Raw genomic sequence first — 27,116 nt, forward strand, 5'->3', positions numbered from 1 at the left:
GGAAATAAAAGAACTTAGGAAGGAGATAACAAAAAGTAGTAGCAGACTCACGGACCTCGAAAATCGACTGGAGGAAGCAGAGAACCACACTAGTGACTTGGAGGACAGCCAAGCAGACCTTAACAAATGCGAACAAAAATCTAATAAGATCATCAGAGAAGCTGACGAAACCTAATAACTATGTCTCATGCTATAAAGAGGAAGAACAGAATTAATGGATTATCAATCTGCAACAATTCTTGGAGGAAAACTTCCCCAGATTAATGAACAAAAACCAGGCAACCATTCAGGAGGCTGAAAGAACATCAGCTAGACGGAATCCCAAGAAGAAGTCACCAAGGCGCATAATAGTTAAACTATCCAACTTTGAGGAAAAGGAGAAAATCATGAAAGCAGCTAGGGAAAAAACAAGCAATCACATGTAAAGGTTCCCAAATAAGAATATGCTCAGACCTATGAGCAGAAGCTATGAAGAGGAGGAGAGAGTGAAGTAACATATTCCAAAAATTGAAGGAAAACAACGCAAACCCAAGAATACTCTACCCAGCCAGTTTATCGATCAAGATAGATGGAAAAATCTCAAATAATACATTAGAAGAAACCCAGGCCAACAAATGATCCTTGCTGACCCAATATGGGCATAAGAACAACGCTCACCAAGCATAAATAAGAGACTGGCTCATAGAATAACCTCACCCAGAGGGCAACAAAGAGAAAAAGACCCCAAGATATCATTGAGATGTCAAGAATGATACACACGTACACACACGCATAACACACTAATAAAAAAGGAAGGTAGGAAAATACCCAACACAAAAGGTAAAAGATGACATCAGAGTCAGCAGATGGACATAAAAATTCTGAAATATCAATGGCCTGACTCAGGCATTAAAAAACTGAGGCTAGCAGACTGGCTTAGAAAAGAATCCATCAATCTGCTCCCTACAGGAGACACATTTCAATATTGCAGACAAAAATAGGATGAGAATCAAAGGCTGGAGAAAGGCATACCAAGCAAACAGCAATTCAAAGAAAGCAAGGTTGCAATCCTAATCTTGGATAAAACTTATTTCAAAGTGCAAACCATAAAAAGAAATAAGGAGGAAAACTATATAATGTTCAAGGGAACAGTAGACAAAGAACCACTAAGCATTGTAAACATATATTCCCGGAATGAGAGACCTGCTGAATACATCAACCAAAAACTCCAAAAGATGAAAAACGAAATCAAAGCCTCAACAATTATAGCGGGTGACTTCAATACATTGCTCTCTGAGAAAGATAGATGACAGGTAAAGAAACTCAACAAGGAAGCTAGCGATATATATACTAAAATTAGACAAATTGACCTGAATACATAGCTTTTCATCGAAAAAAAAAAAATCACCTTCCGTTCAAGCCCAGTTGGCACATATTTGAAGAGAAACCACACACTATGACACAACGCAAATCTACATAAATTTAAGCACATTGCTATCATGCATATCTATCTCTCTGACCACTGTACATTAAGGCTGGAAATCAACAAAAGAAATGAAGAGAGACTCATAATTGATATGCTGGCACAAAATTTACAACACCTAGAAGGATAATCCCACTAATAGCAAAAGAAAAGAAATAATAAAAATCAGGGCTGAGATTCAGGAGAGGGAAAATAAGAAACTATGGAAAAAAATAATGCTGTTAAAAGTTGGCTCTTTGAAAGGATACACAGAATCGACAGACCTAACCAAAGAAAGGAGGGGACATATTGCAATAGCAAGAATGAGAGATGCAAGAGGGGATATTACAACAGACCCTAATGAAATCAAAAGGATAATTACACAGTACTATGAAGGATTGTACTCCAATGAATTCAACAACTTGGAAGACATGGACAAATTCTTGGAAAAACAATCCCTCCATAGATTGTCCCCAAAGGAAGTCAAGAATATCAACAGACCCAAAGCAATAGAAAAAATAGACAGTTATCAAGGGATTATCAACAAAAAATCCCCTAGACCAGATGGCTTCACGAGAATTCTACCAGGCATTTAGGGAAGAAATAACACCAATCCTACACAACTCTTCCAGAACACAGAAAAGGATGGCAGACTCCTGAACTCCTTCTATGAACCTAGTGTAACTCTGGTACCAAAACCAGACAAGTATTTCCCAAAAATCAAGACCTACAGACCAATATCACTAATGAACATCGATGCAAACGTTCTTTAAAAAAAAATACTGGCCAATAGAATATAAAAGTATATAAAACAAATAATTTACCATGACGGAGTGGGATTCATACCAGGGATTCAGGGATGGTTCAAACATACGAAAGACCATTAGTATCATTCACCATATTGACATGAAAAACTGTAAGAATCACATAATATCGATAGATGCAGAAAAAGCATTCGACAGCATCCAACACCAAATCCTGTTTAATACACTTGAGAAGATAGGAAGGGAAGGAAAATTCCTCAACACAATACAAGCTATATATGAAAAAATGAACAGCCAATGTGGTAGTCAATGGGGAAAAGACTAAGACAATCCCACTGAAATAAGGGGACCAGAGAAGGATGTGCTTATCCCCTCTCTTATTTAATATCATGCTAGAGGTTTTAGCTAACAGCATAAGGCAAAGAAAAGACATCAAAGGTATTCTCCTGGGGAAGGAAGAGGTGAAAATATCATTATTTGCAGATGTTATGATTTTATACATGGAAAATCCCAAAAGCTCCACAAGGGGTGTGCTAGAAGCAATAAAGGAGTTTGGCAGAGTGGCAGGATACAAGATCAACAAAAAGAAGTCCATCGGACTGCTATACACATCGGATAAGACCAACACATGGCATAAGACCACAGAAAAAGAGATAAAAAAGGTGGTACCCTCCACAATAGCCAAACACAAATGGAAATATCTAGGGATATACCTGACTAAAAGAAAAAAGATTTATTTGAGGAAAACTACAGAACACTATTACAAGAAACCAAGAGTGAGCTCAACTAATGGAAGAATATCCCATGCTCGTGTAATAGAAGACTCAATATACTAAAGGTGTGAATTCCTCCCAAGGCACCATATAAGTTTAATGCTATCCTGATACAATTACCCTCATCTTTCTTCAAAGAAATGGAAAAACTGATTCCCAACTTCATTTGGAGAGGGAAGAAGCCCAGAATTAGCAGAGAACTCCTCAAGAAGGAGGACACAATGGGAGGGCTTGCTTTACCTGACTTTAGCACATACTATACAGCCAGAGTTTTCAAGACCACATGGTACTGGTACAATGACAGATGCTCAGACCAATGGAAAAGAACTGAAAACACAAAAATAAAACCATCACCATATAGATCTTTGATAAGGACCCAAAAAATATAAACTGGGAAACAGATGCCCTCTTTAACAAGTGGTGTGGGAAAAAATGGATATCTACCTGGAGAAAAATTAAGCAAGACCCTTATCTCACCCTATGCACAAGAATAAACTCAAGGTGAATCACAGACAGTGAAGTTAAACCCCAAAGTATTAGGGCCATCAATGAGGGCATTGGGACCAACTTGAGAACTTTGGCGCAAGGAATACATAGGCTATCAGAAATACGGAAGGACACAAACGCAGAGGTGCCACAAATTGACAAATGGGATATACTGAAGATAAAACACCTGTGTACATAGAAAGAATTCACTCAAGTACTCCCTCAATGCAAGAATACTTCGTTCTATTACACTGGCATTCCATGATGTTCACCTTCCCAACACAATCGCTGAAGACAAAGAGGGTAAATAAGCAAATGTGGTGAAGAAAGCTGATGGTGGCTGGCTATCAAAAGATATACCAACAAAGCCCACATGGAAGAAGCACGCCAGACCGCATGATTACGAGGTGCCAAAAGGATCCGTTATCAGGCATCAAAGAACAAAAAAATCATATCATTGTGTGTCACCTCTCTGATACAATGGCTGAAGACAAATGGGTGTATAAGCAAATGTGGCAAAGAAAGCTAATGGTGCCCACTATCGAAAGATATAGTGCCCAGTGTCTTATAGGCTTGAAGGTAAACCAGCAGCCATCTAGTTTGGAAGCAACAAAGCCCACATGGAAGAAGCACACCAACCTGTGTGATCACAAGGTGTCTAAGGGATCAGGGTTCAGTTATCATCAGAAAAATCATATCATTGTGAATGAAGGGGAATGCGGAGTGGAGACCCAAAGCCCATCTGTAAGCAGTTGGACATGCCCTTACAGAAGGGTCATGGGGAGGAGAAAAGCCTGTCTGATGAAACATACAACTTTTCTCTAGATCCTAAATGCCCCCTCCCCACTATCATGATCCCAATTCTACCTTAGAAATCTGGCTAGACCAGAGTATGTACACTGGTACAGATAGGAACTGGAAACATAGGGAATCCAGGACGGATGATCCCTTCAGACCAGTCGGGAGAGTGGCGCAACTGGAAGGGTGGAGGGAGGGTGGGGTGGAAAGAGGGAACGGATTACCAGGATCTACATATAACCTTCTCCCTCGGGAACGGACAATAGAAAAGTGGGTGAAGGGAGACATCGGACAGTGCAAGATGTGACAAAATAATAATTTATATATTATCAAGGGCTCATGAGGAAGGGGAGAGCAGGGAGGGAGGGGGAAACATTAGGAGCCGACACCAGGGGCTTAAGTGGAGAGCAAATGCTTTGAAAATGATGAGGGCAATGAATGTATGTATAAATGTTCTTTACACAACTGATGTATCAACTGTGATAAGAGTTGTATTAGCCCCTAATAAAATGATTAACAAAAAAGAAAAAAAAATGGATGAGAATGATGAGGGCAACAAATGTACAAATGTGCCTGACACAATGTATGTATGTATGTATGTATGTATGTATGTATGTATGTATGGATTGTGACAATAGTTGTAGGAGCCCCCAATAAAATTATTTAGAAAAAAAACGGAGTTATATATTTTAAAGAACATAAACTCAAAGCAAAATTGTAGTAAATGTATAATAAGAGTCTCCTTAGGCTCTATTTATAGATTTCCTCTAGAATGCATTTAATGGTATCAGATACATACACAGTACTTTAAGAAACAAACACATACACACATAAAACAAGTTGTATTATATTTTCAGTAGAAACAAAGTTTACAAAAGCTACGAGTTACGGATACTTAGTATAATAATAACTCTAAATGTACACCTCATTACCGTATATACTCAAGTATAGCCGACCCAAATACCAGTTGAGGCACCCAATTTTACCACAAAAACTGCATTAAAAATATGCTGAAAAGCTCGGCTTATGCGTATATATGGCATTTTTCCCTTTTGCTGGTCATGTCTGATTTCCTCTTCCCATAAAAATTTCACATGCTGGTTTCTTATAAGATAGTCAATTGAAAGTATGTCTGAGGAGTGAGAAATGTCCCACACATTGCAAATGAATACAAAGAAGGCAAAACAAGTTGTATTCAGTTTCAAAAAGTATCTTTCACTCTTAAACCAATTGTATTTAAAACACTCTTTTGAATACTCACTTATATAATGCATTCCTAAATTCAGGAGTCATAAATAGTGTTTGCAAAAGGCTATTCAAATAGCAAGTCATTGCTTGATTTACTAAGCCAACATATCCTTTAAAAAGAAAACACAAACATACATAAATCAGCAGTGAGAGTAAAAATAAGCAAATAAAAATATAAGAATTTACTACATAATAATGATTGCTTAACTTTACTCATTTAGGAAGCATTTCACTTTAGCACTACATAAAACTAACTTTCTGTTCTCATTATGTATACTATATAGACCTTGTTTCTCAGACATTTTATCTTTTGAAGTCAGAAGGATACAGGGTATATATACATAAAAAAATACACATAAATTTTATTTGGCTAAAGTAATTCTTTCCCTAGTATAAAAAGAATATTTGTTCTCCACATCTAAAAATTGTGTATTAAAATAGAAATGTATAAACTAATTCATTTATATATAATACACTCCCAAAGTAGAATGATTGTACTAAGTCAGTTACCCCGTTAATAGGCCTTATCAATCACTATCTATTAAGAATTAACAACACAAGAAGATAAATTCATTATATGCAAATTTCCCAAAGGGGAGACTATCTTAAGCCATTAAGTCTGATTCTATTGAGCCAGCATGCTATTCTACAGTCTGAAGAGGATTCGGGGATGGAGAGAAGTGATGAAAGTAAAGAAGTTGAAGCGTACATGAACTATAACAATAACACTATACCTTACCCGTTTCTGATTTATTCAAAATAGATGAATAGGAGTAGCTTTGGCTAACATAATCGCTGGTAGAGCACACAGAACCTTCTCTTGGAAGAGGACCTATAAAGCGGTCATGAATATTGTCATCCACGGCACTGGAATCCTCCTAAAACACAGCACAACCAGGATTACTGTCACCACCACTGCACTCCAAGGACGGTATGCCCTTACATCTTCCATAGGAAGGTTTGAAAGATGCTGGCTGGTGTTTCCTTCTAAAAATTTTACTTTGTCAATTCTCTTTTGGTGGCAGTTATATTATCTATCAACTTGTGAAGGGCTGAAGTCTAACCTGTCAATCAGGTCATAGCCAATGACGCCTGTGGGCACGGGCTTCTCCTGAAGATTCAAGAAACTCCTGTCTTCCTCCCTGGAGGCAGGACTCATATACTCTCTTTGCTTCGTATTCCTGTTGACAAGCCAGATGGAGCTATGGTGATGGCAGACAGAGCCTTAGAGTTGGAGGAGCCATGTGGAGACCCTCACCAGCGCCAAGATGCTTCCACCGCCACTAGAGCCACAAGAGTTTCCACCCACTGGCCTGTCATCTTCCACTGGCATGTGATCTTCCTGTATTCAGCATCATTGCATATGTTGCATGAGTCTGAAGAGGAATTTACAGATGGTATCGGACATATGGGCTAATTTCAGACTATGGACTTAATCTAGACTGGGCTGGGATGATTTCTTAATATATTATTTCTCTTTGATATGAAGCTCTCTTACATATATATGAGTGTCTCTGGATTTGTTTCTCTAGTCTACCCTGACTAACACACTTTCAAATTTTCTCTTAACATGAGAAAGACTTTTGGTAGAAATAAATCAGAAGTTTCCCTATGAACTACTTGATGACAGGTCTACTCTGTATACTCACATCATTCAAGACAGGTAGGCCTGACAGGAGGAGATATTTGTTCATTGTTAGAAAAGGGATGTAGGTTTCCTGTTTCCAACCAAGAAACTTCCTATTCATGAATAACAAGTAAAAAGGATTCAAGCTGCTGCTGAGCTGGTTCCAATTCATGACAATCCTACACAGCTCAGAAACACAACAGTCCCGAGCCATCTTCCTCAGAATTGTTGACCATTGTGTACCTTGAGCCCCTCCAAACTAGAGACCCATCTTCCAGCACTACCTTGGATAGCATTTTGTTGTGATACATAGTTGTCATCAGCTAGATAGGCTTATGGTGGAAACTCTGCTAAAACCCATTTAGCATTGGTGACCCTACTGGTATTTGAAATCCTGATGCCATAGTTTCCTACATCATAGCAACCCCCAAGTTACCCTGGGAAGACAATCTGAGAGACAGGTAGTGGGTAAAAGGATTTAAGAGACATAAAAGAAAAGTAAATAAGACAAAAATGGAAAGTAATCACAATGCATTCAAATGCATAAACCTCTATTATGTGAATTAAGAGTTTTGTAAATTAATAGCTAATTGACATTTCAATGTCACAAATTTATTCAAAATCTTCTGCTATCATAAAAGTAAATGAGATTAAGGAAAGTCGGAGAACATATCTGGTATCCCTTCAGTATAGAAACAGTGTTTAATCAGTGTTTATTGCTCCAGTGGGCATTCTTATTTGTCATAGACTTTTAAAATAATTATCACTAGAATAATTTCAACTGAGGAAGCTTGCCCTGTGGAGAACAGTTTTGAAAAGGTTCGTGTTTAACCTGCAAACCCTGAGGCACAGCCGACCAAGTTTGTCATTACAGTATGCTTTTATGCTATATTTGTAATCATCAGATAAGAGTCAACTGAGTTTTGCATTCTACAGGACTTTTAAAAGCTTGTACTTGTTCACCCCTTCAAAACTTAAAATTTGCTAGAGAAATGCCTTCAATATGAAGCTTAAACTAGTTCAGATGATCTCAAATACTACTAGACTGGACTAGACTGGAATGAGTATCACCAGTAAAAATGTATGGCTCTTCAAAAAGATAAAGGTTTTTTTCTTCAAAAAGGTAGAACATAGCCATTCCATTCCTTGAAATGCCTAAAAGAACTAACAGGCATTCAAACCAGTATCTGTACAGAAATGTTCCTAACCGCATTATTCATAACAGCCAATAAATATAAACTACTTCACTGGTGATCAACCAATAAATGGACAAAGAAAATATGGCCGAAATATATACAAGATCCTGTCAGCCCAAAAAAGGAATAAAACACTGATTGATGCATTGCACAATGAGATAGTTAAAGTTTATTCTGCCAACCTGGCTGATAAACATGTGTGGGGTTAACTGAAGGGCGGACAGATAAATGGCTTGGTGAGCCTCGCCTTTCTAGTTCTCGGGTCTTTTGCTTTGTGATGGTCGGACCAGGGTGCAGCTGTCTCAGCCAGTTCCCTGATTCAGCTCACAAGGCTCACTTCCTGCAAGACTTCCCTGAGGAGAAGCCACATGGCTCTACCCCGATGCAGCCCTGGGTGCTGGAGCACCTGTGTGGAGACCCCTGCCAGCGCTGAGATGCTTACACATTCAATGATTCGGTTTTCCTCTTGCAGTCGGCGTCACTGCGTGTGTTTTGTGAGATGGAGGAGGACTTTGTGGATTGGTGTTGGACATATGGGTTAATGTTGGACTTGTGGGTTTGGGCAGCACTGGGTTGGGATGTTTTCTTGATGTGCACTTAACCTTTATATAAAAGTCTCTTATAAATGAGTTTCTGTGGATTTGTTTCTCTAAAGTACCCAGACTAACACATACAAGGTAGATGAACTTTGAACACATGATTCCATGTGAAAGTCATACACAAAATGTCATACACTCCATGATACCAATTATATCAAACCACAATATAAAAATTCAGAGACCTAAACCAGATTAGAGTTTGACAGTGGTAAGGAGGAGCAGGGAATGGAGAATGACTGCTAATGGGTACTGGCTTTCAGTGTGGGGTTCTGCAGTTAGATGGTGGTTATGCATGCAGATCTGCGAATATACTAAAGACACTAAATTATGTACTTTAAAAAGCATATATTTTACAATATGCAAACTGTTACTAATTAAAATTAAATACTTAAAATTGAAAGAAGACATATGCACAACGACACCATTTCTTTACCAATCATTGTTCTAGATTTCCAAATTCTTCATTACTTTTCAGTAGCTTTCTTCAGGATGGCCAGATCTGGTAGTCTTGTTTCCTTCCTACCCCCTTACCCTGCTTTTCATATTCAGCACCTCCTTCCTCTTTCCAAGAAATAAGTATAAATGTGTCTTAATAATCAGTCCGTGTTGTTTAGTCCCCGCCCCTCCCGCCTTTATCTTGCACAGCTCTCATCTTTTTGACCTAAAGCACTGCTTCTGCTAGGACCACTGAGTCTTCAATCCTGCCCTCTCTCTAGCCCAGGGGCAGCTGTCTATAGTTTCACTTGATTGTCTCATCACTTCTAACGCATAGTATTAAAAATTAACTTCCCTAAAAATGAATCCATTGTGTGACTACTAATTCTAGTTTCCAGCATCATCATCCTAGAGCTTATTAACAATAGTTACTTACTTATAATTCCCTTTATCCAAGGTCTCTTATTTTAATCCACTCTGAATATCGTAACACACCATGCTTTCTTTCCCACTTCATTTTGCTTGCTATTCTCTATTGGTTAATTTACTTTCCATTTTATTTAAGTTCAGCCCATTTTTCAAGGCTCAGCTAAAACTTCTTACGAAGCTTCTTCCTTGATTCTGTACCTACCAGAGATCTCCACATTTGAATCCCTCCAGAAATGTGTGTACGGAAGGAGTCCTGGTGGCTCTGTATTTAAGTGTTTGGCTGCCAATGAAACAGTCGGCAGTGTGAACCCATTTTCTGCACAGGGGAAAGAAGTGACCATGTGCTGCCATGACCACCAATGGCCTTGGAAAATATATGAGGTAATTCGACTGTCCTACATGGTCACTATGAACCAAAATCAACTCAACACCTGTGGGTTTGGCTTGGTGGCTTTATTAATGTGGTACTTTACGTATGCCTGGAATCACACAGTGGTACAAACTGGGAATATACTTGGTTATTAGTGAAAGGGTTCAAGTTCAAGTCCTCCTAACAGTACCTTGAGAGAAAGGCATAGTGATCCACTTCTGAAAAAAATTAGTTATTGAAAAATCCTAGGGAGTACAGTTCAACTGTGAGACATGTGGCATTGTCATGAGTCACAATTAACTCAATGACAACTGATTTAGTTGGTTATTTTTAAAAATAAACTTTAAATTATTTATTTTCATTTAAATTATTTGAGAAATAATTTAAACTATTTCCATAGGTTTGTACCATCACCCAAACATCATAAAACCTTTTTATGTCTGAAGCCATATTATGTATAATTTAGAAGCCCAAGTAACTAATAATGTGATTGTACAAAACAAGAATTCAATAAACTTTATGTGAATGTAACGTGATGTAGGCTAAGAATAAAGTTTCACCCAGTAACTATTTTTACCTCTGATGAGTGCTAATTCAATGACTATAACCAAGATTTATCAAAATCTGCTGCTTCATCTTATCTTTTGGAAAGTAGTACAGTACAATTAAGGAAATCTAAGGCTAAATCTCATATTCTGAATACCATTAGTAAGAGTTTCTTTGGGCACACATGCCCTGCTTTATTTAAAATGCAATTTCTGAATGCAGGATACGCAAAAATCAGCACCAGAATATATACCAAAATGGTGCTGCAGTAAACCCCCTTAACTGTATTAATACAGTTAATAAACCAAAATAAAAGAGAGAAAAATAATATTCTATTACATTTTGTAATGTCTGTGTTACAAGCCACATTTCTCCTTCTTCTTTTGGAAAACTGCATTCTCAACTAGTAGGTGAGCATGCACACAAATGATAAATACACAACTTTCTAAATAGCTTACCAACAGTATTTGAGGTTGTTCACCGTCTTTATCTGTCAAGTGCAGAAAGTTCTTCTTTCCTGCCTCAAAACTAGCATCAAGAAGAGACTTCTCACTGGTGTGATCCAAAGGCGGCTATGGGTATAAAACAAAATATATTAGGTTATGAGAAAGTATTTATTGTAATAGAAAAGGCAAGTCTAAATAGACATATTTGTATATTTACTGGGCTCAAATAGTATTTTTAAAAATGATTCCCATGAACCTCTGTTGAAGTGGACTTATATCTAAGTAACTTCTCTACTAATAAACTTTGAATTACCAAATAATACATTAAACAACACAAAACTCAGACAAAAAAAGACACCTTCAGAAGGCCCTCTTAAGGAAAAACCTACACAAGTAAATGATACTGAGTTCCAGTCCACTGAATGGACCAAGAAGACCCCAATAAAATGATCGGTCCTAAAAATGACACATCTAAGAATCTCTAACTCTTTAATCTGGAAGCCCATTTCAAAGTTTTCATTCTAATCCATTGTAGCTGGTGAACAGGAGACAAGGCTTTGAACATCCCATTCCCTTCTCAACTACACTCACTGCTACCACTGGGGAAATGCGGGCACAGGGAAGGCTACAGCCACGGAAACGTGTGAGTTTCAGAATAAAGTCAAAGGAATTTGTGTTAGCTTTTATCAAGGAGGAAACATCACTCAACACACACACACACACACACACACACACACACACACACACACACACACACAGAAATCACCTAGCGATAACCTCTATTACAGTGGGGTATATATCCTGCTTTTTTCTTTCTCTATATATTCTTTCTTCTTTTTCAAAATCCAGAACATAGCTTAGTTATGATGTCATATCTATGTAAAACATAATAGCATAATATTGCTATAATATGCTATTATAAGATGTTATTATTGACATAATAGCATAACAGTCACTTTTTACATGAATGAAAAAACTGACAGCCTGGCAATTTACCAATTTTAAGACAAGTAAATATTAATCAAAAGCAGACAAAGGGGGGAGAAGAGGAATTCAAGTACAGATTTGCACAGTCTTCTCATTATAGTAGTTATTTTTTGCTTTTATTATATCAGAAAGCCTTCCAGGATTTCATTAACAAGAGAAAGAATTATTAGTTGTTTTAGGGAAGCTGCTTAAGTAGAGAAAAGCTTTACCATATCAGCAGTACTGATGCCGTTTCCCCACACCAAATCAAAAGTTCCATTTATGTAGCCTACTTTGTTGGCCACATCTTCAAAGAGCTTTCTGAGTGGAGTAGAAGCTGGTAAATTTAAAGTGATCCGCTCATTCACTGTCTTTGAATTAGTAGTATCTTGTATTATACATAAGACTCTAGGTTCTTCAGCAGCATTTTCTATCTGAAATCAAAATGGAAAAAGAGAATATTATTTATCTTTAAAAAGAAAGAAAATCAGTAGCCATAAAATGTTATGACTAAATGTAATAAATCTAACAAAATGCTCATTCTGTTCTATGTGCCAGTACTTAAGGAGCCCTGGCAACCTGGTGGGTCATGCACATGGCTGCTAACCACAAGGCTAGCAGTTTGAAACCACCTGCTGCTCTACAGGAGTAAGATGAGGTTTTCAACCCCAGTAAAGACTTATCATTGCTGAAATCTACAGAAGGTCTCTATGAGTCGGAATTGACTCCCTAACAATGAGTCTGGTTTGCTTTGGTGAAAGTATTTGTGTGTCTTACCTCTGGAAACATACTCTACTGCAGTGGTTCTCCACCTTCCTAACGCCGTAACCCTTCAATACAGGTCCTCATGTTGTGGTGATCCCCAACCATAACATTATTTCCGTTGCTACTTCATAACTGTTATTTTGCTACTGTTATGAATTGGGTGACCTCTGTGAAAAGGTTGTTCGACCCCCAAAGGGGTCGTGACCCACAGGTTGAGAACTGCTGCTCTAATGTGTTTTAGAAACACCGTATTGATTAATTTGGGGAAAACTTGCAGGTGTATTTCAGAATCAACAGTCCTCCTTAGTATTTGGTTTCACCTTTTAAGGTGTTAAGTAAATGATCAACAAGCCATGAAGAAATACACTTGAGCTATTTTAAATTAAAAATAACTATTTTCTTTTTAAAATGTGTCATTATTATGCTAGCACTAGAAAAATGAGTACTTCTGGATCTTTTGTGGGGAAAACAAACAAACAACAAAAAAGGGAGCTGTACAGAAATTCAGGTGAGAATTGTCTCGAGATTGCAAAATCTATACCTGGGAAACCCAGGGGCATGAGACCTACTTGACATTACTCAGATGCCCCAAATCTCATGTACCAATGTGTTGGAGATGACAAGTTTATCCCAACAGATAGACCAAAAGTAATGGGAGAAAAAGCAAGGGGAAAATGTGTTCTACTGAAGAGAGTAGAGTTGGTATCACACATCTCCCTTTCCTCTTAATCCAGTGCAAAATCAGTAGTTGTCAGAACAAAAGACTTTTAAAAGGTAGACTTTTCTAAGATAAACTCCATCCTTAAGCTGGTGGGAACACAACAGCTAAACTTCTATTTCTGCCTGAGATAATTCGGTTTCCAATTCAATGAGTACCACCATCATCTACCCAGAGCTGAGTGTCTCCCTTGTCTTCTCTACCACACATAGCCGCCAACTTCTATCAAGTCTATCTTCTGCGTATCTCTTCAGCGTTTCAACCTGCGGCAATCAGAATCTGTCACCAATAACTTCCTGGGTAGTTTTCTTTCCTCCACCTGTATCTTGTTTAGATCCATGGCAGTACTTCTAAAATGCACATCTCATTACATAGTCCTTTGCTTTCCTTCAAAGACAAGTGTAGTAGTCATTAACCCAGGGACCTTCTCGCCATCCCCATAATAGACTATCCTAGAAAAGTGATCGCGCTAACTTTTACCATGCACAGAATTTTTGCTCCTTCTTTTCTTTCACAACATCAGCTCTAACTTTTAATTGTTCTTACATAACCCACTGTGGACGTTATATAATCTGTTGTCAATTTGGGAGGATTAAGAGTGAAAGGGGGGAGTTTATAGCCTGTCAATCAGATCGCAGTTCGATAACCTCATTTGGAGGAGTTAATGAAATAAATAACACTGGAGGTGGGACACTCACTCACTCCCTGCAAGACATTTCTGATGAGAAGCCACTTGAAGCTACAAGACTTTCCACCTACTGGCCTATGATCTTTTGGCATACAGCAACAGCCATTGCATGTGTTGTGTGAATTGGAAGAGGAATTAATTTATAGACTGGTATCAGACTTATGGACTTGATTTGGATTGGGCTGGGATGTTTTCTCAATATTCAATAGCTTTTGTATATAAAGCTCTGTCTTATACACATATGAGCATCTATGAATTTGTTTCTCTAGTCTACCCTAACACTCATTTTTAATTTTAAATAAGTATCACTGATTAGAGTTAAGATAAGATAGCCACAAGTGTGTTTATCAAGGCAATCCAATTAGCATTTGTGAGCATCATATATAACTTTAAGTTCACAAGACATAATTTTGTTAATCCAATGAATTTACAACAGAAACACATTGATATAAAACAGTGTAAAATTTAAAATGTATTGGTTAGCACATATCTGAGGAGCCCTGGGGGGTGCAGTGGTTATGCACTGGGCTGCAATTCACATGTTGGTAGTTCGAAACCACCAGTATCTCCATGGGAGCAAGACTGGGCTTTCTATTCCTGTCAATAGTTACAGTCTCAGGAACTCAGGGTGTCGCTATGAGTCAGCAATGACTCAATGGCTGTGAGGGAGCACAATATTTTACACTGATTGAAGTATCAGTGAAGAAATCAGATGGTGCTCAGCTATTAGAAAGAACAGTGTTATCTTAAAGACCTGTCTTCAAACAAGCAGTCATCCAAGCCATCAGCTAAGTGCACAGAGAAGAAACACACCAGCCTGTGTGATCAAAGGATTGCAAAGAATAAAATCCAAATCTGAAAGAGGGAACAATATTACAGTTTAAATTCTGAATATCTGGTTTACAGAAGACTATGACATAAAAGCCCAAAAACTCATTTTCAGGGTCCCCACATGGATTAAGCCTCCGGAGAAACTCCTCTGACCATAGACCAGAAATGTCTATGGTCCTGATAGCCTAGCTATTAGAGTGTATTAGAAACTGGATTATTACAGATGCAGTTAGATCACATGTACCACCTTATCATTTATTCTCCTTTTGGCTCATTTAAAATTTGTTCCATATTTTCTGCATTCTTTTTCAGTTGAAGTTTTCTGTATTATTTTGTCATTTTTGGTGGAGTGTCTTTAATTTTTTATTTTTGCTAAGTTTGTTTTTCTGTATATGAAATCCAGAATAAGTAAATCTATAGGAAGAGTAACTAGACTAATTAATTTAAAACCCTGTTTTACAATAAAAGAGTGAGTAACTCAAAACATTAAACAACAAAAAGGTCTCTTTTATAGTTTGGATAGTATACTTGGTAGAAACAGGGTAAGTCTGAATGATTCAATCTTTCCAGACCTAAAATACTAAAAGCTTTAGATGGGTTGTAATCGATGACTTGAGGTAGATAACCTCAGAATGCAGAAAACAAAGTGGTGGTGACACAGTATGAAACGCTGGTGAGTCCTGTGTCATCCTCATACTCACTGCCATGTTTGAGCTCACTGAACCACTGTATTAGTCTATCGCAATGAGGGTCTTACTCTGTAATACTAACCTTCCACCACGCAGGATGGTCTTATGTAGGAACTGACTCTTCCTGAAAAATCCAAAATACATGAGACAAGGTCTCACCATCTTGGCTTCTTAGGAGCATTCCGGCTGCATTGGTTCTTCTGGCAGACTACAGCATATTCAGTATTCTAGTGCAATGCCATAATTCAAATGAACCAGTTCTTCTTTGGTCTCCTTTGTCTATTGTTTTGCAAGCATATGAGGCACAATTTCATGTGTGCCTTTTATCTTTCTAGAGATAATCTTTTTCTGTGATGTGCATGTATATTTTCAAATTAAAAATAGATTATTGGAACTCTATAATCTCTGAACCCTGAAACAACTTAATATTTTGATCTTTTTCCTGTTTATTATTATACATGCACAATTAAAAAAATAAACACTGGATTTTAAAAATAGCGATGCATCGCAATGTTTTCTCATTTAGAAATGCAACCTTTCCCCATCAAACTTTCCCAGTTCAATTAAACGATCGAATGGCATTTTATTAGAGATAAGTAATTTGTGTAATTGCTTTCATCTTAATGACTCAGACTAGATATTACTACACTTTAGAAATAACTCTGTGATGAGCCCCAAAATAAAGTTTTATGCACTTTTCTGTGTCCTTACAATTCCTGGGTTAATTACATTTTACTCTTGAATTCAGCTCTAGGATAATTTAGCACACAAAAATGTTCTGTTCTTTTAAAAATCTCCAAGCTAGTCACCTATAAATTCTATTACTTTATTCAACTACTTAATGAATCATTCTTAGTTCTGCTGTAATTTAATATGTTGTTATTATCCAGGGGTGGAATCTGAATTTTGAGACCACTACTGTTAATGAAAAATCACACTGAAAGGAACTTTCTCGTCTCTCTTCTTCCTCATTTGGGAACCTGTCACAAAAATATTGTGGGGGCAATAGTAAATTTTTTAATTCTTTGGTATGATCATTGCATAAACACATGAAATACACTAATGATTTTGTAACAGCTTCTCAGGCCAAAAAAAAAAACCGCCTCTGCCATATATTAAGTTAAATATATATATATTTAGAAAACAAATTGAAATATAAGAAAATATTTCTTATGAGTTATAAAAATAGGACAGGAAGTACAGGAGTAGAAATAGGAGCTGGATTAAAATGACTGAAAATTCTTTACTTTTTCTGTTTTTCCTTTTCCTCTTCCCTTGAATCTAGCCTGGTAACAGGGCTAATTTGTACCAGGAGAGTGTGAGTGAAGTAGTATTATATAACTTGGGCTTCTAATTGTCCGTCTTAGAAGCCAGCTACCAGTTAACAAGTCCAGTTACACTGAGACCACTGTTTGTAAGGAATCCCTAACAATCCATGCAGAGAGTGGCTACTTTGTGGAGCAATGAGAAAGCTAAATAATTGAGAAAAGCTTTCTTGGACATTCCATCTATGCCCAGTTACAATGCGAATGGAACCAGGTACAGAGTCCCAATGATACCACGTAAAGTATTTGCCAATTGAGCCCTGCCCAAATTCTCAGAATAGCAAATGAATAAAGTATTGTTTTAAGTCAGTAAATTTTGCAGTAGTTGGTTACACGCCAACATAATAAAAGTACAACTCTGACAAGTCAGTCAGGGTGCAGGGTAGCAATGATGATACATCCAACTTTCCTCTAGTTCCTAAATACTTCCTCTCCCCCACCCTTACCCCCACTATCACGACCCCAATTCTGCCTTACAAACCCAGCTAGACCAGAGGATGTACACTGGTACAGATAGGAACTGGAAACACAGGGAAGCCAGGGCAGATGATCCCTTCAGGACCAGTGGTGAAAGTGATGATACCGGGAGGGTGATTACAAGGATCTACATATAGCCTCCTCCCTGAGGGATAGACAATAGAAAAGTGTGTGAAGGGGACAGGGCAAGATATAACAAAATAATTTATAAACTATCCAGGGTTCGTGAGGGAGAGGGGAGCGGGGAGGGAGGAGAAAAATGAGCTGATACCAAGGGCTCAAGTAGAAAGCAAATGCTTTGAGAATGATGAGGGCAACAAATGTACAAATGTGCTTGACACAATGGATGGATGGATGGATTGTGATAAGAGTTGCACAAGCCCCCAATAAAATGATTTAAGAATAAATAAAATATTGATGTAAATAAAAAAGAAAGTTTTTTTAAAAAGTACAGTTCTATACATTTAAACATATGCAAGTCCGACTGGGGCAGGGATGAGGTTGTCCGTTTAAGAACCACATCTAACTTGAAGGAGAAGCATCTGGAGATACGCCATGAGCTGAGGAAAGGAGTAGAATTTGAGTCAAGCATAGCTTATTGTGAACTTTAGGTAAAGCAGTGAAAAGGTTTAGGAAAGCATAAAGCATGTTCCATTTAGGAAAGCATGTACTATATCCTAGATAAGCTATGAAAAGGTCACAAAGCTTTCTAAAATAAAATCTGATCAAGTACCATTCTAAAACTGTTTAGTTGATAACTCAGACTAATACTACACTGACAAGTGAAGTGTCAACATGTCTACATACGAGCCCAACCACGCTTACTGCCATCGAGTGGGTTTCTGAGCCTGCCAGGCTTTACAGGGAGCAGACAGCCTCCTCTTTCTCCTGAGGGCAACTGTGGGCTGTAACTACTGACCTTGCGATTAGCAGCCAATGTGTAACCCATTATGCCACCATGGCTCCTTGTATTTATAGTATAGAAATATTAATTTGTATATATTTGTACTTAATATTATATATACTAAAATTGTTCTATATTTTTCTAGGCTCATTGCAAAAGTAATTTTTTTACTTCTCATCTTATCGGTACTCTAAAGAAAAACTCAAAACGAAGTGCATAATTGGTGAGACTGCTCAAATAATGCCTCTCTCTATCATTGAAATGGTTCTGACTCAGAAGCCCTACAGTCAAAGTAGGGTTTCTAGCACTGCAACCTTTGCTGAAGCAGACTGCCTTTCCTTTCTCTAAAGGAGAGGCTTGAAAACGCTAAGCCCTGACCTTTCCGTTAGCACACAGGCACTTAACCACTGCACCAGCAGAGCTCCTTGACCATATCCCTAGGATGCAGAAGTCAACTGAATGTCCAAATTCCAAACTATGTTTTAGACTTTCCTGAGAAAAAATTTAGGATTAAAGATGAACCCTTAGGAATAAATCTCTTTACCTCTAAATTTAAGTCAACTCATTTTCTCTCAACTTTCTTTCATGACATAGTAATAAGATTATGATTATGAACTAAACCAATGGTTCTCAACCTGTGGGTCGTGACCCTTTTTTTGGGGGGGATGGGGATTGTCAAACAACCCTTTCACAGGGGTTGCCCAATTCATCCCAGTAGCAAAATTACAGTTATGGAGTAGCAACAAAAATTATTTTTATGGTTGGGTGGGTCACCACCACATGAGAAACTATATTAAAGGGTCACGGCATTAGGACGGTTGAGAACCATTGAACCAAACAAAATAGAAGTCATTTATAAGCTCAGAAGCATTAGACCATTTCCCTGCTGGGTATTCACAGTCTGCGGTGAAGCTTTGGCTAATCAAAAGGGCAGCAATTCAAACCCACACAGGAGAGAGATGCGGCAGTCTGTTTCCACAAAGATTTACAGATTCACAGCCTTGGAAACCCAGGAGAACGGTTCTACACTGTCCTACAGGGTGGCCATGAATCTACATTGATTCAATAGCACTGTATTTTATAATTTCATACTCAGATTAAAATGCAGAATTGATGGTGTGAATATTTTGCTGACTAAAATTTACAAAACTTACTAGCCATATTCAGACTGTGTGTTTTAACTCAACGATTGGCATTCCTGGAGAGGGGTGGAGGAGGGAGGTGGAAGGGGATTATAACATATTAAAAGGGGGGGGGAAACTATGATTTTCTCCCTTCAATTTTAATGTTTATAGGGTCTTTTTCTAAAATGCCGCATGCAACAGGCCTAATGGGGAAAATAAAGTAAGTTACAGGAGACAAGCTGGGGGAAAACAGAGAGCTAAAAGGGCCTGAGGAAAATGAGATACAAGTAAATGTTAGAACGACATGCTACATGTGAAGTTTATATTCATAATGCACACATGCTGTCAAAAGAGTATTAATAGTTTTATCCAACTCTGCAAATAGGATTTCTGGATTTTGATTATCAAATGATTCAATTCCTAGCATTATTAGTACTTCAGAAACTGAAAATTAGGCAACTATCATAGTTAACCCCCCCCCAAAAAAGTGGTAAATCAGTTTACCTCTTCAAACACTTGTTAAAATAAGAAGGTATCAAACAAAAACTCATTCAAGATAACTTTTTATTACTAAAACAGGTAGAAATAAAATGGCCAAACAAGCTTAAAATTTAAGACATGCTTTATCACTAATTAAAAGTACTAACATGCCATTACTTGCTCTGCTGATTATCACACTAAAGCAATTACATCAGCAGTCTACCTGTAAAAATTTCTTCTTCATTTCATCAAAGATATTTTGTCTGCATCTCCAAAACACATCCTATAGTATATAAGAACAAAATGAATCACAAATTATTTCTTTAAAATAAAAGGAAAGACAAAAAAAGAGAACAATTAACCTAAAGATAGTTTTGAAATAGAATCCTTATTAAAGTGTTATTATTTTATTTCTAAATTAATGTGTAACTTTTATTAACCTATGCCTCAATTATTCTTCTTAAAAAACAATTTTTAAATTGTAAATTAAACGGGCATTTACAAGTCACATAATCATTGAACTCAGCAGTTCAAACTACTAACCAGCCCCCGCCCCCCCCCTGTAGTTTACCATGCCTGACACTTTAAGTCAGGGGCCCTCAAACTACGGCCCGCGGGCCACATGCGGGTCCTCAGAGGACATTTATCCAGCCCACCGGGTGTTTTTGCCCCGTTAGTTTTTTTACTTCAAAATAAGATATGTGCAGTGTGCATAGGAATTTGTTCATAGTATTTTTTAAAACTATAGTCCGGCCCTCCAACAGGTCTGAGGGACAGTGAACTAGACTCCTGTTTAAAAAGTTTGAGGACCGACCCCTGCTTTAAGTGTTACTGACAATTTACACTACTGTTATGAAGAATAATATTTGTATGAAAAGGTTACATTTAAAGTGGTGGTGTCAGAATTGTGTGCAAATCAAATGTTCTTCGGTAAATATTTTGAGTTAAAGAAACTACAGGGAATCCAAGATATTTCTAATTTAGCTAGTTTGTACATTTGGATTTTTCACATGGGAGATATTCTTAAAATAAGGTTACTTAACATTAGTTCAACATTAGTTACTCCCCTTCTTTTAATAAAAAGTCCTTCCTTATCATAATTAGACAACTTAATAATTAAAATAATCAAGATTTAAAATAACCAATAATTAAAATAACCAAGAGTTGAATCCCTTTAAAAATCTTGGTCTTACATCATTCTATACTTCTTTTATGCATACTCCCCCTTCGGTTATCAAAAAGTAAACAACTTACATTGCTTTACAACTGCTTTTTATCATTCACAGTAAATGGAATATTATTTTACATAAATGAGAAAAATACACATGACTTGTTTTTACAGCAGAAATACATTGTAATATCAGTACATAAAGTTTTTGAGAAGCAGTTCTAAAATTATCCCTATAGCAATTGTTATCAATTTAAAATACATCTTACTAGAGCCCTCACCATCATTGCATTATTTTATCGTATATATTATTATTCACCTCTGGCCAAATAGAATCATTTTATATCCAACCTGTGGGTTCCAACCCCTTTGGGGGTCGAACAACCCTTTCATAGGGGTTGCCTGATTCAAAACAGTAACAAAATTACAGTTATGAAGCAGCAACAAAACAATTTTCTGGTTGGGGGCATCACCACAACATGAGGAACTGTATTAAGGGTCGAGGCATTAGGAAGGTTGAGAACCACTGCACTATACAGACAGCTTGTAATTGACTTGCCTAATGTCCTCCCTGGTAAAGCAATGGTTAAACATTCAGCAGCTATCAAAATGCTAGTAGTTTTCTCTAAGAGAGAAAAGATCTGAATCTGCTTCCGTAAACTAGGAAACCCTATGCGGCTTCATCATATATAACCACTATGAATGGGAATTGACTGGATAGCCATAACAGAACCAACAATCTAATAATGGGCATTTAAAATACCAGCTGACAAGTCAGGTCTAACTCATGACAACACCATGTGTGTCAGGAGACCAGTGCTTCAATGGGGTTTCAATGGTTGACTTTTTTGAAGATCATCAAGTTTTGCTTAAATAGTAAGTCTGGGTAGATGCAGATCATCAACAGTCATAGGCTTTAACTGCAGTACCCAGGGACCAGATCTAAAACATTTCCAAAACACAACCAAACACTGCCATCAAGTTAACTGACTCATAGTGACCTTATAAGGCAAAGTACCACTCTTTCAAATGCTCACTATAGCTAATATGCATCTTACATAAATTTTACCTTAAGAAAGTCTATTTCAACAATCATTAGATCAATGGGTGTGCACTTATCTTTATGATTTTTGATGCACGATGCAAAAAGACTGACTCCCACAAATAAGAAATGGACTACAACTATACTATCTAGTCACGTGGAAAGGTTATGTGTAGATGTCCAACCACAGCCCAATGAGATTCTAGCTGACAACCAAGATACCCCACCACACATGTGAGTTTGGATGGTTCTAGTTCCCAGACGTTGAACAGTCCCAGCTGAAACGTAACAAAACAGAAATACTTAGTCCCAGCCCAGCCTTACTCCAACTGCAAATCTCTGGGCAAAATTAATGTTTAGTTGTTTTAAGTCATTAAGTTTTGGCTTACTTAAAGCAAAAAATACGTGTTACAATTCGGTTCTCAATAAAGTTGCCCTTTCATCTTCCTATTTAAAATGCTAATTTATTGTAAAATTATCTCAAGACGCTTCTTTTCCCCTTCATTCTTCAGTTTTTCTACAGCACTTACAGCTATCTAAATCACAGAGACGTAAATAAGGACTGGCGCTGGCACTTGTAAACAATACCTTATACGCAAAGAGTCTTCGCAGATATGATTTAAACATTTTGAGATGAGGAGATTATAGTGGATTACCCTGATGTTCTAGCCCTAAATGCCATCACCAGTCCCCATAAAAAAGAAGCAGACACACACCAGAGAAGATGCTGGCCTTTAGGATTGCAGTGATAGGTGACAAGCCAAGGAATGCTGCCAGCCACGAGAAGACAATGAAAAAGGTAAGGAACAGATTTTCCCCTAGAGCCTGTGGAGGAAAAGTAGGTCTGCTAACCCTTTGACTTCAGCCAAGAGATGCCGGAAATCTCACTTATGGCCTCCCAAACCGTGAGAGAATAAATTCCTGTTGTTTAAACCACCAAATTTGTGTTAATTTGTTACAATAGCCACAGGACAGAAATACAGAAAATTAGAGAGAAGAGAAAGAACGAAGTGACAGGGGAAACCATAAAAGTACAAAATAGTACTAATTAAAATAGGTATAAATGTCTGACCTACTAAGATGACAAACACTACAAGGCTGTACTTTACAAGGAGCTGGAGTTTAGTAGAGACTAAAGTGCTGCTAGAGTGGCCGGCAAGTCCATTCAGATTGGGGCGACCCTATGTATGACAGAGTAGAACTGTGCTTGCGCTACAGGGTTTTCCAGGCTTTAATCTTTTGGCTTAAAAATTAGGCCTGACTTTGAAGACACATAAGAATGGGTTCAAACCACAAACCTTTCAATTAATACTCAAGTGCTTTACTTTGTGCCCCCTACCCCACCCCACCCCCCGCCAGGAATACAGTGAGATGTTGTTTACTAGACACTAAAAGATAATAAATGCTAAAAAGGCTAAAGAATGTGTGAAAACTAGCCAAAAGAAACCAGTTACAGCTCCTTGGGACTAAATAAAGCTATAGGGATGAAAAAGGTTACTAGAAAGAAGTTCATAAAGAGTCCATTTTTCAGAGATTTAGCAATTTTTTTTAGATTTAGCAATTTTAAACATGTATGCATCAACTATAATACTTCCAATATACAAAGCAAATATCGATAGAGCACTGAACACACAAATGTACAACCAAGCCTACCTTTAAAAATGCTGTAAGTTATTCACTGATGACGCAAAATATCCATTATGTACAACAAGGTGTGATGGTTAGGCTTTGACTAGGTCAGGAATCAGGATTCTCAATTGTTTGGCAGTTAAGGCCTTGTAATTCCTCATGGGGTTATCTAATAAATGTAATCAAGTCCATAAGAGGATCGGCTATAAGCAAACCGATCAGTTGTAAGAAGATTAAGGTGGAATGCAATCCCTTTTTCAAGTCATGGCCCTGTTGCAATCAAAAGGAAGCATCTTTGGAGTTGTGGCCTGACTCCTACATACACAGACACTATGGAGAAGGTTAGTTTGTTTCTTGCTGAGTCTGAATCTTACATCTGGCTCATCCATCTCCAGTTCTTTGGATTTTAACTAAGGCTTGCCATATTGCCGACCAATCCTGGGAGCCACCGGCTGACCATCGTTCACCCACCTCTGCATCCACCAGCCTGTGGTCTGCCTGCTTCATCTTCCTGGTTCATCAACTCCTATAGCTACAAAATTTAGAGGAAGCTTCCAGCTTAACATCTGACCCATAAACTTAAACCAACTGGACTTACACGTCTCTAATTGTAGGTCACTTTCTTGATATACATTTTTCTTTATATGTATGTATATATACACACAGATAAATACACACACACATTCTCTCTCTCTCTCTCTCTCTCTCTCTCTGCTGGTTTTGCTTCTTTAGAGAACCCAGCCCAATACACAAAGAGACTTCAGTAAGCTTGTGGAAAAATGGAATTAAAAAAATGAGATTTATCCATGAACTTTTTAAAGCCCTAAGAAATAATGTTAACCTCAAAGCATATCCTACAGTATCATTTTTAAAAGACTTTATTAGAGAGGGGAGAGAAGAGAAATATACAGAAATAATGTAAAAACAACATCAAAATGTTAACATTTTTGTCTTTGAGGAAAAGAATTAGAGGTGATGTTATTTGAAGAATTTAAATGTAAGTAAGAAACCTGACAACTTTAGCTAACTTACATAAACTAATATTTTTAAAGTGTGTGTCCTATTTCCACTCTCCCAACCAAGAAAGACTTGTGAAAAACAATTATAAGAAAGAAAAAAAAGAATTTGCCTAGGGGCACAGTACACATGAGAAAGATTTGGGTAGTGTTCACGGGCAGAGATGTGCCAGGTCTGCAGTCAGAAACCACCAGCTGCTCCTCAGGAGAAAGAAGGTGCTTCTTCCTGCCATAAATAGGGAGAGAAGCTCATCACCAGGGCAGTTCTAGCACCCTGTTCTAACGGGCCATGATGCTTTGGCATCGACTCAATGGCAATGAGGTTTTTTTTGTTTGACACTCTCAGTAAGGGACTCTGGTGGTGCAGTTAAGTGATCAGCTGCAAACTGAACGTCTGGCAGCTTGAACACGCCTAGCAGCTCCATGGCAGAAAGAGCTGGTGATCTGCTACCATAAAGATTTTTGTTGTTGGGTGACACTGAATTACTTGTAGCTTACAGTAACCCTCTGTACAACAGAGAGAAACACTGCAACACTGCCTGCTCCTGCGCTCTCCACACCGTCATCGCGATGCTGTAGCCCACGAGTGCAGCCACTGTATCTATCAATCCCTTTCAGTGACGGTCTTCTGCATTATTGCTGACTGCTAGACTGCAGCCTAGAAAACTCTCAAAACAAACTCCAGGAGAGCTAACAACACATCCACTTTTAGTATGTGCAGACTGAGTAATATGGCTACCAAAACCAAACGGAACAGCACAATTAAGGTCTTAAATAATATTGACAAGTACACAGAGCCTGGACAATTTGGGGAAAGTGTATAACAGTGAAAGGAACTGAGCCTTTGGATATCAAATCAAGCTCCTTATTTACAAATGAAGAAAAAGAAATCCAGAAGCCTTAAGTGACTTGCCCAAGAGCACATTAGAACACAGGCCTCCTAAGTAATACATCCAGGCACCAAAACTGGAGTGAGTTTCCTCTCACATCTATCCTAATACTCCTCATTCCATTTAAAAGTTGTTTTACGAACGCAATGGGTAACCCATTAATAATACACTGTAGGTATCTAAACTTAGACACTCTAAACAGCTACTCCCAAGAGATGAAATAGGATGTCCTTTACTATTTCTGTTATCTTTATTTTTGATCTGGGTTTCTATGTCCTCTGTGAGTAGGCTGTTGTTGACAAGCAGTGACTCAGCTTGTGATACAACTTACTTGTTTATGTCCTGAACTTCTGACTGTATTATTATTAAATCAAAGGAGATTGTCTGTGTTATATGCTACCATGCTTGTATTCTAAAATAAGGATAATTAGAAAAGTTAAAAATTAAAGTTTTATAATACTTTGAACATGAAATCATATTGGCCCCCTCTGATGCCCTGATTCCTACTTATAGTGAGCCTACAAAACTGGAAAGGACATGTAAACATCATTTAAAAGTGTGTATTTCATTTCCTACTGGAGAGGACCATAGTACAAAAAAAAGTAGAGGCAGAAACTCCACGATAGAATTCTTAAGTTAAAGCAGCGGTTCTCAACCTGTGGGTCACGATCCCTTTGGGGGGGAGGGGGTGTCGAACGACCCTTTCACAGGGGTCCCCTGATTTGTAACAGTAGCAAAATTGTAGTTATGAAGTAGCAACAAAAATAATCTTATGGTTGGGGGGTCAACACAACATGAGGAACTGTATGAAAGGGCCGAGGCATTAGGAAGGTTGAGAACCACGGGGTTAAATGGTCATTTTTCTGTAAGCTGTGTAGTTGGAGGCAAACCACTTGAATTATCTTGATTCCCAGGGTCCGCAAAGGGAATACACATACTCCTCCCAGCTTAACAACCATTTCATTATTTGAAATTTCACCTTTATAACAATACTACAAAAATCTACTATTGAACACTAGGCACATTATGATGTATCCCTGGCAGTAATGTGTACAAAGGTGATGGGTCAACTTGGCTAGATGATGATTCCTAGTGGTTTGGCAATTGCGTTTTAGGATGTAACTTGGCATTTGTGTAATGATACAACTTGGCAGTTATGTGGTGATGCAGTCATCTTCCATTTTGTAACCTACACTAATGGCATCTTCTAATTCCACTCAAGGCCAATTTTCAATTAACATCCTGG

General features: G+C 37.8%; 1 protein-coding gene across 5 annotated transcripts in view; it reads right to left on the bottom strand.

Moving 5' to 3' along the window:
* The window catches only part of USP47 (ubiquitin specific peptidase 47), a 111,666-nt gene that overhangs the window by 60,698 nt on the left and 23,852 nt on the right, over window positions 1-27,116 (bottom strand). For all 5 annotated transcript variants that reach the window (XM_075546062.1, XM_075546060.1, XM_075546061.1 and 2 more), the window contains exons 2-5: window positions 12,355-12,558; window positions 11,171-11,284; window positions 6,250-6,388; window positions 5,524-5,620 (exon numbers count right to left, since the gene is read on the bottom strand). In XM_075546062.1, the coding sequence (XP_075402177.1) occupies window positions 5,524-5,620; window positions 6,250-6,388; window positions 11,171-11,284; window positions 12,355-12,558 (554 nt within the window). The remainder of the gene's footprint in view (window positions 1-5,523; window positions 5,621-6,249; window positions 6,389-11,170; window positions 11,285-12,354; window positions 12,559-27,116) is intronic.

The sequence above is a fragment of the Tenrec ecaudatus genome, chromosome 4 (assembly GCF_050624435.1).
Source record: "Tenrec ecaudatus isolate mTenEca1 chromosome 4, mTenEca1.hap1, whole genome shotgun sequence".
In the NCBI taxonomy this organism is placed as follows: domain Eukaryota; kingdom Metazoa; phylum Chordata; class Mammalia; order Afrosoricida; family Tenrecidae; genus Tenrec; species Tenrec ecaudatus.